The sequence below is a fragment of the Giraffa tippelskirchi genome, chromosome 4 (genome assembly GCF_054371585.1).
Source record: "Giraffa tippelskirchi isolate mGirTip1 chromosome 4, T2T-mGirTip1v1.2.pri, whole genome shotgun sequence".
Classification (NCBI taxonomy): domain Eukaryota; kingdom Metazoa; phylum Chordata; class Mammalia; order Artiodactyla; family Giraffidae; genus Giraffa; species Giraffa tippelskirchi.
Genome location: NC_137278.1, coordinates 37,911,516 through 37,929,398, shown reverse-complemented (window position 1 = coordinate 37,929,398; position 17,883 = coordinate 37,911,516). Strand labels below are relative to the sequence as shown.

Genomic DNA, 17,883 nt, shown 5'->3' with positions numbered 1-17,883 from the left:
CCCGTTCTTCTCTGCTCCTTTGTCCAGCGTCTTGTTTGCAAAGGTCCTAGCCTGGGGTCAGAGCCGTGGTGCTTGGAGTAAGTGCTCATCAATTGCTTACAGGGACCTGATCAGCGGACGTAGAACAGGAAAAGAAAGAACAAGGATAAGAAAGCTAGCGAGTGAGGAAGAACTAAAAATGGGGAGGAAGTAATGGAGAATGAAAGGAAAGACGCGTGAGAAAAAAAGAAGGAACAGGACACTTGCACAGCCAGGCCCCCTAGAACGCGGAAGAGTGCCTTCGCTGTCCTTGGCCACAAGGTGGCACCCTTTGAACTTTCTTCCCCCATCAAAATATGAAAGGGGGGCGTTGAGAGGAGGGAAAGAGTAAGCACTCCCCCAACCAAGAACAATTTGAAAACCCACCCCAAAATATTTAAAATCTGGGACAAAGAACCGTCAGGACGGAACTGCTTCAACTGCAAAACCTCAGCGCTGCCTCCGGAGCGGCCCGCCGGCCCGAGTCAGGAGCAGCCCCTTTAAAAAAAAGCGGACTACAGTATTGGGATTCTTGAAACCCGAAACCTAGAAACAGAATCGGAGCGGAAACCAGAAGGAAAACCTTGAACTCCTCCAGACAATTGCTTCCGGGGAGTTTTTTGGGAGAGCGAGGGGGAATAAAGGGCCTGAGAGGAGGGCCCCTCGGATGGCGCGCCCCTGAGGGTCCTGGCGAGTTCGAGGAGCGTGGGGAGGAGAGGACCCTACCCTCTCCCTTGGGCTGCAGGTCATGGCCACCGTGGAGCAGAAAGCCCTGGGCATTGGCTTCAAGTGTCTCTCTTTGGCCACTTTTGTGCTCATCTGCGCCGGGCAAGGGGGACGCAGGGAGGAAGGGGGTCCAGCCTGCTACGGGGGATTTGACCTGTACTTCATTCTGGACAAGTAAGTGCCGCGAGTTGTCCCACCCTAGGCTAAGCTGATGATGCTTTCTCCCCGGGCTGGGCTCCTTGGCAGGGTGGCTTTGGGACAGGCGCGCATCTCCAGGGACCCAGAGGGGCCGCGGGAGGTGGCGGTGGCCCCAGCGCTGCGCCTTTGTGGACCGAGCGCGCGTCCCCATCCTTCCCGGCTGCAGGAGCCGGACAGGCAGGCGTCGCTGCTTGTTCTCCAGACAGCTTCTTCTCTGCCTTGCTTTCCGGCGACCGAGGCGCCTGAGTTTGAGGATGGGAATGTAAAGATGCTGTTGACCTACTACCTCTCTGTGAAGCTTTTCCATTTGCTTTAGAATCCTTGGTGAGAAAAGCTTGCTTAGGAGAGGCAGAACAACGTTCAGGCACGTCTAAAGTAAGCGGCGTGGGCTTTTAAAAGCCAATCGTCTCTTGTTTAAAAACTCTGCTCTACATATTCCTTTTCCCTGGTTCCTCATCATAGAATGTAGGCAGACTGGGCAGTTCGTGGAAATATAAGGCGGATTTCTCCACTCCACTGAGTTTGAGGCTAGGGAGTTCTTTGTTGTGGGGACGCTTTGTGAGTCGTAGGATGTTTTGTGAGTTGTAGAATGTTGAGCATCCCTGGCCGCTACCCTCTAGATGCTGGTACTACCCGCCCCATAACCTCCCCCACCCCACTCCCCAACCTCCGCCGTCCCCACTAGTCTCTCCGTGGTGACAAGCAAAAATGTCTCCAGACATTGCCAAAAGTCCCCTGCGGGTATATTTCTCCTCCCTCTGGGCTTGAGAAACCCCGATGCAGGCGAAGTCAAGTTCTTGCCGATTTGACTGGTGGGCTACCAGGGAAGTGCAGGAGCCCTGGTTTTCTTGCAAAAATGGATGAGGCTTCAGGACTGTTGAAAGGAGAACTGAACTCTGCCCAATCCCCCGTAGACTTGCCAAGCCACAGTCATTCAAGGAAGTTGCCTGCTATCAACTAAAAAGCAGCTTTAACAATAAAAAGCCCCTCAGCGAAGATCAGTGCTCACTCGCCCTGTGTGAGCGCCCCACTGCCAGGACAGGACGCTTGCTGTTACAGTGGAGGAGACATGAGTTTCACAGACTGGAAAGTATTTGCGAGTTGGAAAAGGAGTCCTGCAAAATAAGCTGGCCAGCTAGACACCGAATGTGCTTTGCAGTTGCCCCTGGAGTTTGATTTTTTTCCGTAAAGACTGTTTTGAACTCCAGATTCTTTGGATGAAAAGGGAGATCTCTTTCCTGCAGATTTATGAGAAGGTGGATACTGAAAATATACTCCAGTGCTAAGAAATGGAATTTCTTTTGTTACTTCTAGCGGCTGGGAGCACTAGCTCAGATTCAGACTGTCTGAAAACACAGATGCCCATCATTGTGCTTTTTTTTTTTTTTTAAGCCAGTTCAGAAGAACATACAGGAAGACTTGAAAATGGACAGAATCACCATGTCCCAGAATGGAACAACTCCACACTGCAGAGATATCAAACTCTTTCCAAATTACCTTATAAACTGAATTAAACTTTAAAATCAGAGTTCTGAAAGAATTTTGTTGGTGAGAGGAATTTAGCAAAACGATTCTAGATTTATCTTAGAGGAAAAAAAAACAAGTATTAAGAGCTAAAACATTTTGGAAAAAGAATAATCAATACTTATATCTCCAAATATTGAAATGTATTATAAGGCAAATTAATAAAAAGCAGGATGGCTTTAAAAAAAATGGTTCTTGAACAAATGGTTGGTCCACAGGAAAAGAAAAAGTTTAGATTTACACTTTACCCACCCCCTCCACCACCAAGATAATTCCAAGAGTATTGAAAATTTTAATGTTAAACATTTAATTTAAAAATGAAGTATTGAAAGAATTAGAAGAAAATTTAGATGAGTATTACTGTAATCTTAGATTTGGAGCTTTAAAAACAGAGTAGCAACAATAAAGAAAACTGCAAAAAGATTTAAATATATTCAACTCTGACATGTCTATAAGTGAAAAAAATGCCACAAATAAAAGATAACAAGTTACAAAAACTTTTGCAGCATAAATTCACCTCTATAGAGTAACCTTAAAATATAATAAGCAGTTTTTAAAAGATCATCTCAATAGAAAACAAGCTTACTATATAAATAATTCACAAAAAAATATGAAAGGCAATAAACAAAAAAGTTCAACTTCCCTAGCAAAGAAATGGAAAAATCAAACAAGATGTAACTTTTATTACATTGACAAAGATTTTTAAAGAATTATAATATTCAGCATTGGCCAACTTGTGGGAAGGAGGGCCATTGTCATATCTTATAAGGAAAGTATAAATTTGGTTTGGTCTTTCTAGGTTTGTGCTATCCAATAAAATTTTCTGTGATGATGGAAATATTCTCTTTCTGTGCTTTCCAATATGGTAGCCACTAGCCGTATGTGGCTATTGACTCCTGAAATGTGTCTAGTGGGATTGAGGAAATGAACTTTCTATTTTATTTAAGTTTAATTTAAATTTAAATAGCCATATGTGGCTATTATTTTGAATAGCATAGACAAGATAGCATGGCAACATGTATCAAAGGAAAACTCCAAGACAGTCAGAAAAGAGTGCCTATATGTTCGTGGCTGTGATGTTTATGATGATGAAGCTGAAAATGATCTAAATGTCCAACAACAGAGGATTTAGTAAGTTAGACCTGGTATATGCATGATATTGAATACACATGTTATACATGCATGTAAGATAGTTTTAGGAGAAACACAATGCACATAATATACTCTTAAGGGAAAATACAATTACCAAACATTATACACTATGATTCTACCTTTGTAAAAATTGCTAAACACACGTGTGTCTTTATTTACCCAATATGTAGTAGTATTTGTCTGTAGAAAGTAGGATTTTTAAATTCTTTTTTACATTTTTCTGAATGTTCAAATTTTTCTACAATAAACGTATATTACTTTCATATTCAACAAAAATAAGTTATTCTGAGCTTTTAAAAAGTAATTTCAAGTGTGAGGGGGCTCTCTTAACCAGCATGCTGAGCTCCAAGCCCCTCACAATTATAGAGGATTTGCTTCTTTCATGTTTAATCCTGGAGTACATTTCTAAATGCACCATAGGTCCTTGGCAATATGTTAAGGACCCAAAAATGCTCCGGGAAAAAAATGGTGGGGAGACCTTTACAGGTACCTACCTTTCCATGGAGGTGGACTCCTCTGACTTCTTTTAGCTGTCTTATTGCTTGAAGAGAGGGACATTTTTGTGCTGAATGAGAAAGGTGCTAGAACTTGGTATGATAAGCGTATGCAATTCCAGCTTGCCATCTCGATTCGAACTGATTTATGGGATTGTGGAACCCAAAGCTGGGGAATGGGCCAAAAGCCACTGATAGCAAACAGTCCCCCAGCTGGTCCCTAAAGACATGGTCTTTTGTCCTAGAAAGTACCTCCCCAGAAAGTGCTGTCCAGCACCCAATCACTACAGCTTGCAAAGGGAAAGAGTGCTGATGCGTTTTTTTTACCTTGGGCTTCTCAGATCCTCTGGCGGACAAGACACTGTGTAGAGGCTGAAACCAGTGGCACACAAGGCAGTAAATTCACCATTCTTCTCCCCACCCCTCAACTCCCTTTTTTCCCAGCGAATGGTTCTCTTCTTTTCTGTGACATTAAACCTTAGCTCACTTCAGCTTTAAGCAGGATGCATCTCTGGCTTGGAAGAAACCCAGGTTATACATTTAATGGAACGTCATGTTTTCTCAACCAGAAGCAAAGACTTCATAATGATAACCTAGACTACCACAGTAACACAATAGGGCATTATTAGCGGCTTTGGCCACGGAGCTGATGGACTGGGCTTCACAAGGCTTTATATGATGGAATTTTATGTTCATTCAAGCATGCTTTTCTGGTTACAGTCAGGAAAAGTAGACTGCTGGGAATTCAATCAGGGATTTGAAAAGTCAGATTTGGAAGGACTTTCTCCAGAGGAAAACAGTCAAGGAGCAGCTAGCCACCTTAAATCTCCCAGAGGGCCCTCTAAGATTAGTGCACCCAGTTGGCCAACCCGTGGACATGCATGGACCTTTCCTCTCTTGCAGGGCTCTTCTGTTATTACACTAGATATTTATGTATCACATATTGGTCTGTTTTATAGAGAGCTGTTAGTCACTTAAGTGGAAAAAGTGGACTCTCCATCGCGAGTCTGGGGAAGTGCTGGCTATATTCATGTGTGCCCTACAGACTTCAAAAATAGAATGGTTGGATGGGGTGGGGCAGAAGTGGAGGAGATGGTGGGCTGGAGGATGGCAGTAAACCTTGAATAGTTGACTTACAGGGTTTCCTAAAGCCACAGCCTGTCACCTAACAAATCCTTACATTTGCAAAGATCCTCTGCAGGCTCACTGTGTGGGCTCCTTCCCCATTAGAACCCCCCAGCTCCTCCCTCCATGACTTCCTTTCTGTTCAGCACCAATTTTCTCTTTCTCTTTTCCCCATACAAGGGGACCCCGTCTCGCCACTCATGCAAGTCCAAACCCAGCATCCAAAATTGGGTGGTCCCATGTGGTGATGATCTGTAGGACCCTTCCTATGTGTTATACTTCAGAGACATGGTCATTAAATGAATTTTTATAACATTAGACTGGGAACCTCACCATGTTCTGGGTTCCCAGCTACTAACTTACAAAAGAAATCTTTAGAGTCAAAACTAAAGTCTCCTAAAACTTACACCGTCTCACAAGTGCCCCAGAGAAAACCTTGCTTGGTTGCTAGGGCAAGCGCTACTCTCTCTAATTTACAGATGAAAAAACTGTTCAACCTTGGTCAACCCACTGGATTAAGTGACCTGTGGAAGGACCTAGGATTAGATAATGACAAAGCTGGGACGCTGTCTGCTCCTGACTCTCAGCCCAGCTCTTTCCACTCATCATTGCCCTGTGCAGTTGGGTCATAATGAGAAGCACATGGCAATACAACTGGGTAGATTCCAGGAATTAAAAATCCCTGCATCAGAGTTTCAGGAAATGATGGTGCATAAGGCAACTAAGGTTACTTAATTGAGGAGCTACTGCTCTGCTGTTAAACTAGCTCTAAATTGATTGAAAGTTTCAGGGTCTCCAACCCTCTGCAGCCCATGGAGATGTTCCAGAGGTCTGAGGATTACCTGATGGGTAGGACTCTAAGGACATCTGATTATAATGCCCTTAAAGATCTGATAAATCAATAGTTTGTTCAGATTGAATCCAGTGGAAAGGGGAAATTCAACTCTGTAGACATGTTAAAACTCACAGATGTAGCTTGTTTTCAGAAATGTTTTGGAAGAAGACTTCCAGTAATGAAAATGCAAACTTGACTCTGAATAAGGAAAACAGAGTTCATTAGATGGTACCTTGAAAATGATACAGTAATAATTCTGAGAGGCATCAGGGAAAAAAGGTTTTCAGGGGCTTGGAATGTCTTCTTTTTGGTATCAAGATGGATTTGATGGTTTTTCAATATTCTTCCTTACCTGAAAGAATTGCAGTTTTGGAGAGGTCTTATCAGGTCAGGTAATAGTTGGTAGAACTGCTTGCAAATTGGAAGGTTTGGCTTATGGTTCAAAATAAATAGGGCAGAACTCTTTTGTTTTATTTTGTGCTTCTGTCTGGGACAGCCAAGCAATTACCTCCAGTTTCCTTAGCTGTGGAGACCTGGTAAAAGTCAGTGTCAAGCTGAGAATAGAATCCAGGAGTGCTGGAGGAAGGCACCCTTCCTAAGATAACCTGCAATTATCTTCAAATCCTGTAGGACTCCCAGCAGTCCAGGAGCAAACTCTGGCATTCCTTAGTGAGACTTGGCTGTCACATAAATGCAAATAGGATTTGCCCATCCTGAAGGAAATCAGTCCTGGGTGTTCATTGGAAGGACTGATGTTGAAGCTGAAACTCCAACATTTTGGCCACCTGATGGGAATAGCTGACTCATTTGAAAAGACCCTGATGTTGGGAAAGATTGAAGGCAGGAGGAGAAGGGGACGACAGAGGATGAGATGGTTGGATGGCATCACCGACTCAATGGACATGAGTTTGGGTAAACTCCAGGAGTTGGTGATGGACAGGGAGGCCTGGCATGCTGTGGTTCATGTCCGACTCTTTGCGAGTCGGACACAACTGAGCGACTGAACTGAACTGAACTGAACTGAATTTAGAACATGTGTCTATTTTTGATATAACGTCCAGAGACTGGATTTTGCCTCTTGCAGTGATTACTGGGCAACAAAAGACCAAGTGGGTATTTGGATATTTCCTGACATGTTTCCCAGACATGCCATGTTTGTACTGAAAATAGTGATTAGATTTCTTCCATTTGGAAGAGCTGATTCTTTAGTTCATTTGGCATAGATTTGTTCTCAAGTCCGATCACAAGTGTGTGCTCCAATAAAAGTACAGGTGACAATACCTGTTGTCAACAGTGTCCTGTTCTGGAGGCTGCAAGGAATGGAAGAAAACAGCAAGCAGTCCAAAGCTATTTGCTTCTTAGGTAGGAGGACATTAGAAGGACTCCAGGCAGGCAAAGCTAAAGGCTCTAATGAGGATTTGGGGCAGGGGGCAGGTAAAGTCAGGCTTCCCAGGTGGCGCTAGTGGTAAAGAACATGCCTGCCAGTGCAGGAGACATAAGAGACATGGGTTCAATCCCTGGTCAGGAAGATTCCCCCAGAGAAGGGAATGGCAACCCACTGCAGTATTCTTGCCTGGAGAATCCCCATGGACAGAGGAGCCTGGCGGGCTACGGTCCATAGGCTCACAAAGAGTTGGACACGACTGAAGTGACTTAGCATGCATGCAGGTAAAGTCAATTTTAGATCAAAAAGGAGAAGAAATAAGTAAGTTTACTGAGCCCATATTACTTACCACGCATTGCGTAAACATTTTGCCTGTATGATCCCATTTAGTTATCTCCTTTATAACCACATAAGGCCAGCACAGTCATGATCACTACTTGACACATGAGGAAACTGAGGTTTAGGAAGGTTAGCCAAGGTCATTGTAAGTGGTGAAACTCAGCCTCAAATCCAGGCATCTCTGTCTCATGATCTAGGCACAGAGATGAAAAGAATCTAAGCATGCAAGAGAACATTGACTCAGGGTAGTTTATGTTATGCCGTGGTAACAGACAATCGCCCAAATTACAGGGACACAAAACAGCAAAGGTAGAAGCCTTTGTGGTCTCCGTCTCTGCTACACATCTGGCAACAGGGGCTCTGTACAGGGTGCTATCCTGGAAGCTAGACTGGTGGAAATTCCTTCACTGGCTTTTACCATCATTGCTGCAAAGGAAGGAAATGCTGGAGAGTCTCTAGCTGGAGCACTGCCAATAAATTAATGATTTGTCCAGATTGAATCTGATGGGAAAGGGAAATTCAACTCTGTAGACATGTGAAATGACACGCATCCTTCCACTCACAACCCACTGGTCAGAACTAGTCATGTGACTACTCAACATCACCACCACCATCACACCATCAATACTACCACTACCATCACCATGCATGCATGTGTGTGTGCCAAGTAGCTTCAGTCGTGTGCTACTCTTTGGGACCCTGTGGACCATAGTGCACCAGGCTCCTCTGTCCATGGGATTCTCCAGGCAAGAACACTGGAGTGGGTTGCCGTGCCCTCCTCCAGGGGATCTTCCCAATCCAGGGATCGAACCCATGTCTTCTGCATCTCCTGCATTGCAGGTGGATTCTTTACCCACTGAGCCACCTGGAAGGCCCGCTACCATCACCACCAACACCAAATGGGATGTGGAAAAATACTATCCTCCTGTTTTTCTAAAGGGAGAGGAAAGCCAGATATGGGTGGGCATAAAAATCCTTTACTATAAACCTTTAATCATACACTACTTTCGCCTGAGTAAGCAAGAAAGGAGTAGTCCCTGGGAGAGGATGTAAAGATAAGACTTCTGGTCCAGGGTCAGTGTTGAGCCATGTCTTGGATATGTTCACCAACTGGAATTACAGTCAGACACGACAGTTCAAATCCGCCTGTGTGGCAGTGATGGCCTCTCGTTCTTTTCCTTCCTTGCCCATTGCCCTCATTCTTTACATGAAAAATTCAGTGCAGTGGGCAGGGGATTAAATTAGACTAAATAGAAAGTAGAAATGAAGACGAGACATGTTTGCCTGATAGCTAAATATTACATGAATGTATTCAGAAGCTCAGAATCCCTTTGTCCATAGTTTGTGGACTATAAGGGAATTTGAAAAGCTTTGAAGGGAGAGTGGGATGCCCAGGTGGTGCTGACGGTAAAGAACCCATCTACCAATACAGGAGATGCCTGAGACAAGGGTTCGATCCCTGGGTCAGGAAGATCCCCTGGAAGAAATACAGCAACTGACTCCAGCATTCTTGCCTGGAGAATCCCATGGACAGAGTAGTCTGGTGGGCTACAGTCCATAGGGGCGCAAAATGTTGGTTGCGACTGAAGAGACTTAGCATTCATGTACACAAGGGGAGAGCAGCCCCTGGAACACTGAGGCAGCCAGGCTGAGAGGATGCTGTGTGTTGCAGAGGCTAATTCTCACCTTGAATCAAGAGTATCTGGGTTCCAACCAAATGTGTTTCTCAATGAAGGTGTCATTGCCATTTTCAGTAGACAGTTTTTCACTGAGAGGGACTGTAGGATGCTTAGCATTTCTGATCATTCCTTTGTAAATGCCGTAAGCTTCTAGTCATTGTGATACTCAATAAATAAATGCCTCTACATATATCCCATATATTCCTTGAGGTGGTACCACCCTGGTTGAGAACCCTTGACTGAAAGAAAGCAGATAGAGCAAGGCATGCAGGTGATACTGATTTTAAGCATCGTAGGACTATATCTGATCAGGAAGAGCATTTATCTAGAGGAAGAACTAGAGTGGCTTTAGTTATAAGAGGGCCAGTGGAAACTGCTGACCTTGGAAATGTATGTGCTAAACCAGTGTTTCTCAACCAGGGACCAGATCAGAACCTTAAGGTTCAGGGGCAGGCCTGTATCTTTTGGAAAATTTCTCAAGTGATTGTGATTTGTCTCTTTCCCTCTCACAGTAAATCATGAGAGTGAACAGAAAGACCAGAAAAGCTGTCCTATAGTGCTGGCCTTGTTCCTCTCTCATGAGGATGTAGCTGAGGAAGCAGGCACCTGATAACTGAATGCCCAGTAGAGTTCTCACTTTAGATGATGGTAGGAAAGGCTCAACATGATATAGAGAAGGAAGAGCCAAGGTCACAGATAAGCCATGCTTTGCCCTGCTGTGTTGGCAGATCCTGCCATGTGTGCATACACATGGAGGCCATGGTGTTTGCTAGGACAATCCTTTGTTCCCTTTCTGTCAAGACTCCAGGCAGGAAACATACCCTAGTGCCTCAGGGGAATGAACTGGACTAATCACAGAGGTTAAGAGAGCTGACTTTGGAATCAGGGATTTCTGGCTTTAGATACCAGCTCAACCTTTTACTAAGTTGTATGACTTGATCAAATTATTCATTAGCCTTTCCGAAACTCAGTCTTCTCATTAATAAAACAAGTATTAAAACTACTGCCTCACAGAAGTATCCTGAAGATTAAATAATATTAGATCAAAACCCTTAATGAAGCATTTGGTATGTGAGTGTCCTAGATGATGATAATGGTGGTGGTGATGGTGGTGACAGTAGTGGTGGTGGTAAGTGTAACAGTAGTGGCGATGGTGATGATGGTGGAGGTGGTGACAGTGATGGTGATGATGGTATTGATGGCGATTGTAGTGGTGATAGTGATGATGGTATTATTGATGATGTGATGGTGGTGGTGATGGTGACAGTGATGGTATTGATGGTGATGGTGGTGATGGTGATGATGATGGTATTGATGGTGGTGGTGGTGGTGATGGTGATGGTGATGACAGTATTATTGATGATGTGATGGTGGTTGTGGTGATGGTAACAGTGATGGTACTGATGGTGATGGTAGTGGTGATCAAGATTATGGTATTATTGATGATGTGATGGTGGTGATGGTGGTGATGATGGTCTTACTGATGATGTGAAGATGATGGTGGTGGTGGTGATGGTGATGGTGATGACGGTATTATTGATGATGGTATTGATGGTGGTGGTGGTGATGGCAGTGATGATGGTCTTATTGATGATGTGAAGATGATGGTGGTGGTGGTGATGGTGATGGTGATGATGGTATTGATGGTGATCGTATTGGTGATAATGATTATGGTATTATTGATGATGTGGTGGTGGTGGTGGTGGTGGTGGTAGTGGTGATGACAGTGATGCTGGTGGTGGTAATGGTGGTAATTACCCCTAGAGAAAATGGATGTGTTCCTCTAACAAAAGACATCTCCTTAGATTATAAGTTGGACTTCCTGTCTAGGGTAAGGAGTATATCAGTGCAGTATTTATCAGTTCATCAATTCAGTATTTATCAAACTTTGCTAAATGTATCAGATTACAAAATGCCTATGACATATTCCTGGCTCTAAAGGATTTCACAGTTTAGCAGAAGAGACAAAGGGCTAGGGAAACAAAGTTGGTGAAATAATGAATTTTGATTGAGATTAGAGAGGTTTAGGAGACTTTCTAGAGAAGATAACTTTGGATCCAGGACTTGAACCTAGAGCAAGGTTTTGTCAGGTGACAAAGTAAAGAAAAAAACATTGATGACTAAGGAGGAACACAAGAAGGTGAAATGACACATACTCTTTGTGATGTAAGCATGACAGTGAGAGTGACAGAAAAAGAATCTGGAAAGAGTAGGATTTTTCATATCAACTGTAGGTTAGGGTATTATGTTGGGAATGGGAGAAAAAGAACAAATGAAACTGAGTGACTTTGTAGGGTGGAGTACCAGGACTTGATGAGCAGTTGGCTGTGAGTGAGTCAGAAGAAAGAGCTATGAGGGGAAGGAGTAGGTTTCAGAAGAAAAGAGAAGTTTGGTTGTGGACATGTTGAGTCTGAACACATAGGACATTTGGGTGGAGGTATTGAGTAGGCAGTTGGATTTATATCCTGTAACTGGAAAAAAAAAAGAATTGAGAGTTGTCAGCCCAAGAGAAGTAGATGAAAATATGGATATGGATAATAAATAATATGGAGATAATATCAAGATAATATCAGGGTTAAAAAATGTCAAGTAGAGGTGGTGTTTAATGAGAAAGATGGCCAGCGTCCAACCTCGAGGAATTGCCAACAGGAATGTCTGGGCCAAAGAAGAAACTCCATTAACCAGAGTTGAGAAGAAGTTGCCAAAACAGTTAGAAGAGAAACAGCTAAGAACTGTTACCACTGAGGCCAGGAGAGAGAATTTCAGTGGAGGGGTGATGAACTAGATCTTTTCCCCCTAAAATCATCTTCTCTATTCCTAGTCTTGGGGGCAGCCTCACCCATAGATCAAGCCAAAGGACTAGGATGAATCCTCTTATACTCCAAAGCCTGACAATGTCTGCTCCCACATCTCTGCTTTGTCATCACCTTGCTGTACTGTATTGAGTCGCTCAGTCGTGTCCAACTCTTTGCAACCCCATGAACTGTAGCATGCCAGGCTCCCCTATCCATGGGAATTCTTCAGGCAAGAATACTGGAGTCAGTTGCCATGCCCTCCTCCAGTGGATCTTCCCAACCCAGGGATTGAACCCAGGTTTCCCACATTGCAGGCGGATTCTTTACCATCTGGGCCACCAGTGAAGCCCTATCATTACCTTAGTTCAGGCCATTTCCGACACAGTTCACAGAAGTGTTCTCTAAATTGGTCTCTTTACTTCCTTTTTTTTTTAAACCCTTCCCCCTGGGGCTTCCCAGGTGGCTCAGTGGTAAGAATCCGCCTTCCAATGCAGGAGATGCAGGAGACATGGATTAGATCCCTGGGTCAGGAAGATCCCCTGGAGGAGGAAATGTCAACTCACTCCAATAGTCTTGCATAGAAAATTCTGTGGACAGAGGAGCCTGGCGGATTACAGTCCATGGAGTTCCTAAGAGTCTACACACCTGAGCATGTACACACTACTCTATAGTCTTGACATTGGTACCAAGTTGATCTTTTTAGAACAGATTTAATCTTGACATCATCTCCCCCAACCCTTCAACCTCTAAACACTCCCAAAGTTCTTTCAGTATAAAATGTGAACTCCTTAGCAATTCCTTAGGATTCTAGAGCTTTGTTGCTCTGATTACTATGTGTTGCCCTTAGTTTCATCTCTTACCACACCCAACACCCTTGCAATTTCCAACAAAACTGTTGGTGTGCAGTTCCGTGACCTAACCCCATGCTCTTTCTTGCCTTTAGCTTTAGTGACCTCATCACCATTTCCATCTTTGTATAGGTGATACCCTCTTAACCTTTGAGATGATAATGGCACTTCTTTCCTTCATGTCACTAGCTGTGAGCTAAACAGTGGTACAGAAAAGCTGAGAACAGTCATCTCTTTACATATCATCTTCATTCTAAGTTTGTTCTTTGTTCAGAGTCTCTCAACCCCATAACAACTCATATCACATAATAAGCAGCAGAGGGGTCCATTGTCAAGACATTGAGAGGAATAACCCTTGGTATGTGTCCTCTGAGGTCTCATTCAGTGGCCTTATCTTCTTTTCCTCATACCCTGCTGCTTAACCATATACAGCTCATTCCTGTAGGAACCACCTAGAACAGGACTTCCCCAACACCTTATGGCATAAGGATTATGATCAGAATCTTAACCGTCATTACTTACATAAAATGTTGTGTTAGTCACTCAGTTGTGTCCTATTCTTTGCGACTCCATGGACTGTAGCCCACCAGGCTCCTCTGTCTATGAAATTATCCAGGCAAGAATACTGTAGTGGGTTGCCATGCCCTTCTCCAGGGGATCTTCCCGGCCCAGGGATTGAACCTGGGTCTCACACATTGCAGGCAGATTCTTTACCATCTGAGCCACCATAAAAGATAATGCAAATATCAGGTTTATGGAAATTATATAGAAAATTAAAAAAAAAGAAATATCCTAACTGAACTGTACTCCAGTCACAATAATAAGCAATATAAGGTCAAAAGAAATACAAGATGCCATGGGACAGCCATAATCTAACCATAAGTAAATAGATGGCCAGTATATTCCTGGCCTGTGCTTGTCCCAGTATAATTATTAGTGGCTTCCTAGTTTACTCTTGAAAGTGTTTCAGTTTGGGTTTTAAATTATATGGTCATTCTAATTATTGTCTGTCATAAAAGACACTATCAAAGGAACAGAAGAGGATTGAAGGCCAAACAGATGAATCCTCTGATACACCTTATTCCATTAAAATGGGCAACCAGTTTGGCACTTCTGATTCCACTCAAGTACACCAATTTTGAGCTTTCCCTGGCATCCCCATCCCCAAATTCCCATAACAATTTGTGGAACTTCTGCAGTACTTCTCACTAACTTAGCAACCTAGCACTACGCATTGTAATGGTAGGCTTGCTCCTTCCATGGGGAGGCAGTGTTGCACAGGTGTTAGGGGTACAGGTTTAAACACCAGAAAGACCATAGGAGAGTAAAGTTTGGACTAAGAGCATGGACTCTAGGGTCCTTATCCCAACCCTACCACTTACTAGTGTGTCCTTGAGTGAGTTACTTACTCTCTTTGTGAACTAGGTTTCCTCATCTGTGAAAAGGGACCTAATAGTATTATCACATAAGGTTGTGCTCAGAGCAGAGTGCTACCCACACACAGGAAGTGCTCATTAAGTGCTGCTAAGTCTCTTCAGTCATGTCCGACGCTGTGCAACCCCGTAAACGGCAGCCCACCAGGCTCCGCCATCCCTGGGATTCTCCAGGCAAGAACCCTGGAGTGGGTTGCCATTTCCTTCTCCAATGCGTGAAAGTGAAGTTGCTCAGTTGTGTCCGACTCGTAGCGACCCCTTGGACTGCAGCCCACCAGGCTTCTCCATCCATGGGATTTTCCAGGCAAGAGTACTGGAGTGGGTTGTCATTGCCTTCTCCCATTAAGTGCTAGCTATTATTAAATGGCTTCTCTGGTGGCTCAGTTGGTAACAAATCCACCTGCAATGTAGGAGACATGGGTTTGATCTCGGGGTCAGGAAGAACACCTGGAGAAGGAAATAGCAACCCACTCCAGTATTCTTGTCTGGGAAATCCCATGAACAGAGGAGCCTGGTGGGCTACGGTCCATTGGGTGTCAAAGTGTCAGACATGACTGAGAGACTAAACCACCACATTATTAAATGGCAATGAATGTAAAGTGCTCAGCACTATGCCTGCTGCCTAGTAAATACTTAGTGCAGGTTGTTTTGTAATTACTAATCTTTTACATTCTAAAGGACCTACTAGGCATTCAAAAATCATTTTGCAGCATCAATACATACTCTTTTTTGTTTATACATACTACAAATATATTCAGCAAGAAAGAACCGAGAAAGGTCCTATGCTAAAGGCACTGGTGACTTTTGGAAGTGTTGCTTCAGGACATCATAAATGCAGAAATTAAGGTTGAATGAACTCAGGGGCTTAGTTTGAGATGTGAAAGGAAAGAAAGTTTGTTGATAACCTCTGAAAAAGAAGCTGAACACAGACAGTTAGCTTCTCACTGCCTCCCCGACCATCATCCCCCGAAAGAGAAAGTCTTCAGGAGGCATCTGGGGAAGCCTGTGTCAGGTCCACACACTGAGGACAGCCACACTGACCTGCAACACCCTTGTAAGAAATTCCACTAGAAACAAAGCAGATGAGCTGAGTTTGCAGGAGGTCCGGCCGGGTCTGCTTTCAACCCTGTTGCCAAGTTAGAAAAACACGTAGAGGAGGATTCTGGAGGAACCTCAAGAACAATCCCAAATCTGGAAGTGAGTCTGAAGGAAAGAGTGGGACGGCAGAGGAACGGAGGCCATCTCCATAGAGCCCTGCTACCCTGGTGCATCAGTATCACCCAGAGGCAGCTGTGCTGGACAGTCGAGGGGAAACAAAGCCACAAAAGAGAGCGCGCACGAACACCAGGCATCTTCCTGACAGTGACTCCCTCCAGCATTGCTGAGTCCTCCCCACATATCCTGGGCCTCCAGGGAAAAGGCAGTTCTGTCTTTGATTATGTGGATGCAGTAGGGATCAGGAATGAGGTCAGGTACAGCGCAGTGTGAACTTGGAGTAGACATCAGGTCCAAAAGCCCAACATATGGCAAGCTGGAACTGACATGGCCTTGTCCAAAACAAACACACAAACCTTGCAAGGATGAGATTCCTTTGTGAAAAAATGCTGAAGAATTATTCCATTCCCTACTCTCCCCTAATTGATGGAACAATAACATAAGCTTAATTTAGCTATTAAGGCCAACTCCCTTTCCCCAAACTAAGTTCTTTTCTAAAAAAAAATTTTTTTTTTCCATTAGAGTATAGTTGATTTGCCATGTTGTGCTAGTTTCAGGTGTACAGCAAAGTGAACCATTTATACATATACATATAGCCACTCTTTTTTCTTTTTAGATTATTTTCCCATGTAGGCCATTACAGAGTACTGAGTAGAGTTCCCTGTGCTATACAGCAAGTTCTTATTAATTATCTATTTTATATATAAGAGTGTGTATGTCAATCCCAGTCTCCAAATTTATCCCTCCCCTCCCTTATCCCTGGTAACCATAAGTTTGTTTTTTACATCCATGACTCTACTTCTATTTTGTAAATAAGTTCTTTTGTATCTTTTTTTTTTTAGAATCCATATATAACCAACATCATATGATATTTGTTCCCCAGATTTAGTTTTTAGAGAAGTTTGCAAGTTCAAGACATTGCCATATATATGGCAAATATGAGACCCAGTTACACCTTCCCACATTGAACGATGAAAATAGCGCCTACAAGATTTTAGCAACTGAAAATAAATGATGTAACAAAATTCCTGAGGTGGAAGAACATGTCTATGGAAAGAATTTTCAACAGCAAAAGAAATCAGTTTTAGCACCATATGCTTTATGATTTCAGAGACATTAAATAAAATAAGAACTTTGCTAGACAGGTGATAAAATATGAAAAGGGAAGAAAATGGACCTAAAACAGTTAAGGAAATATAAAATAATATTGAAAAATGTTAAGTCATAAAGCCACCTGAGAAGCAGTAAAGAACAGAACTGACAATGCAGAAAATGAAGGATGAAGGCATGTTTGAGAAGTTCTCATAAGTTGAATAGGAAATGAGTTACACAAAGGTGATGAGAGAGAAGATGATAAATAATGAATGACAAAAATAGATAACCAGTATACCAGATAATTTGCATTGCTAAAGAATAATCCAGAAGAAGCACTCAACAGTTTGATAGAACTTCCCTGATTAAAAAACAAAAACCTGAAAATGTAGATTTCAGCTCATCAAGTAATAATCAAAATTAATTAAAAGAGATTTATACTTAAACGTTTCCTGGTAATGTTTAATTTCAAAAACAAAAGAAGAATTTTATGAATGAGAAAAGATACAGGTTACCTACAAAGGTTCTGCAATATTAAATGTTAGAAAAATTTAATGGATGAAGTTATGATCTAAAATGTTCTGTCAAGATGTCACTTACATGAAAACAGAAAGACATTTTCAAATACATACAGATTCTTCTAAAAGGGGGAGTGGGGATAATTTTCTTTAAGAAATTACTCAAAAGGTGAATCAGGGTTTTAAAAAAACTTAATAGTGATTATATAAAAGAACTTCTAATGACCATCCAAACCATTTAAGCAAATATGTCTCGTTAGTATTTTCATTAAATTTTGAGATGATATTACATCAACTAATAAGAGCAGTCTGTTATGAGAAAGGAACAGCTGAAAATAAGAAACTTTTGGAGAGAAAATATGCTGTTTCTGAGTATTCAAATTCATTGGAAAAAATGACCACCACAAAGAATATTACAAAAATAAATTCAGCTCATCAGAAGACAGTTTAAGAAACTTTTTCCAGAACTCAGAAAGAATACAGAGATTAAAATTATGAGACCAGAGGT

The 17,883-nt window shown here is 42.7% G+C and overlaps 1 protein-coding gene across 1 annotated transcript in view; it reads left to right on the top strand.

Annotated features, from left to right (window-relative positions):
* The first annotated feature begins 424 nt into the window (after nt 1-424).
* The window catches only part of ANTXR1 (ANTXR cell adhesion molecule 1), a 250,291-nt gene continuing 232,832 nt past the window's right edge, over nt 425-17,883 (top strand). The window contains exon 1 of the mRNA XM_081594569.1: nt 425-918. Coding sequence (XP_081450695.1) covers nt 767-918 — 152 coding nt within the window. The 5' untranslated portion in view covers nt 425-766. The remainder of the gene's footprint in view (nt 919-17,883) is intronic.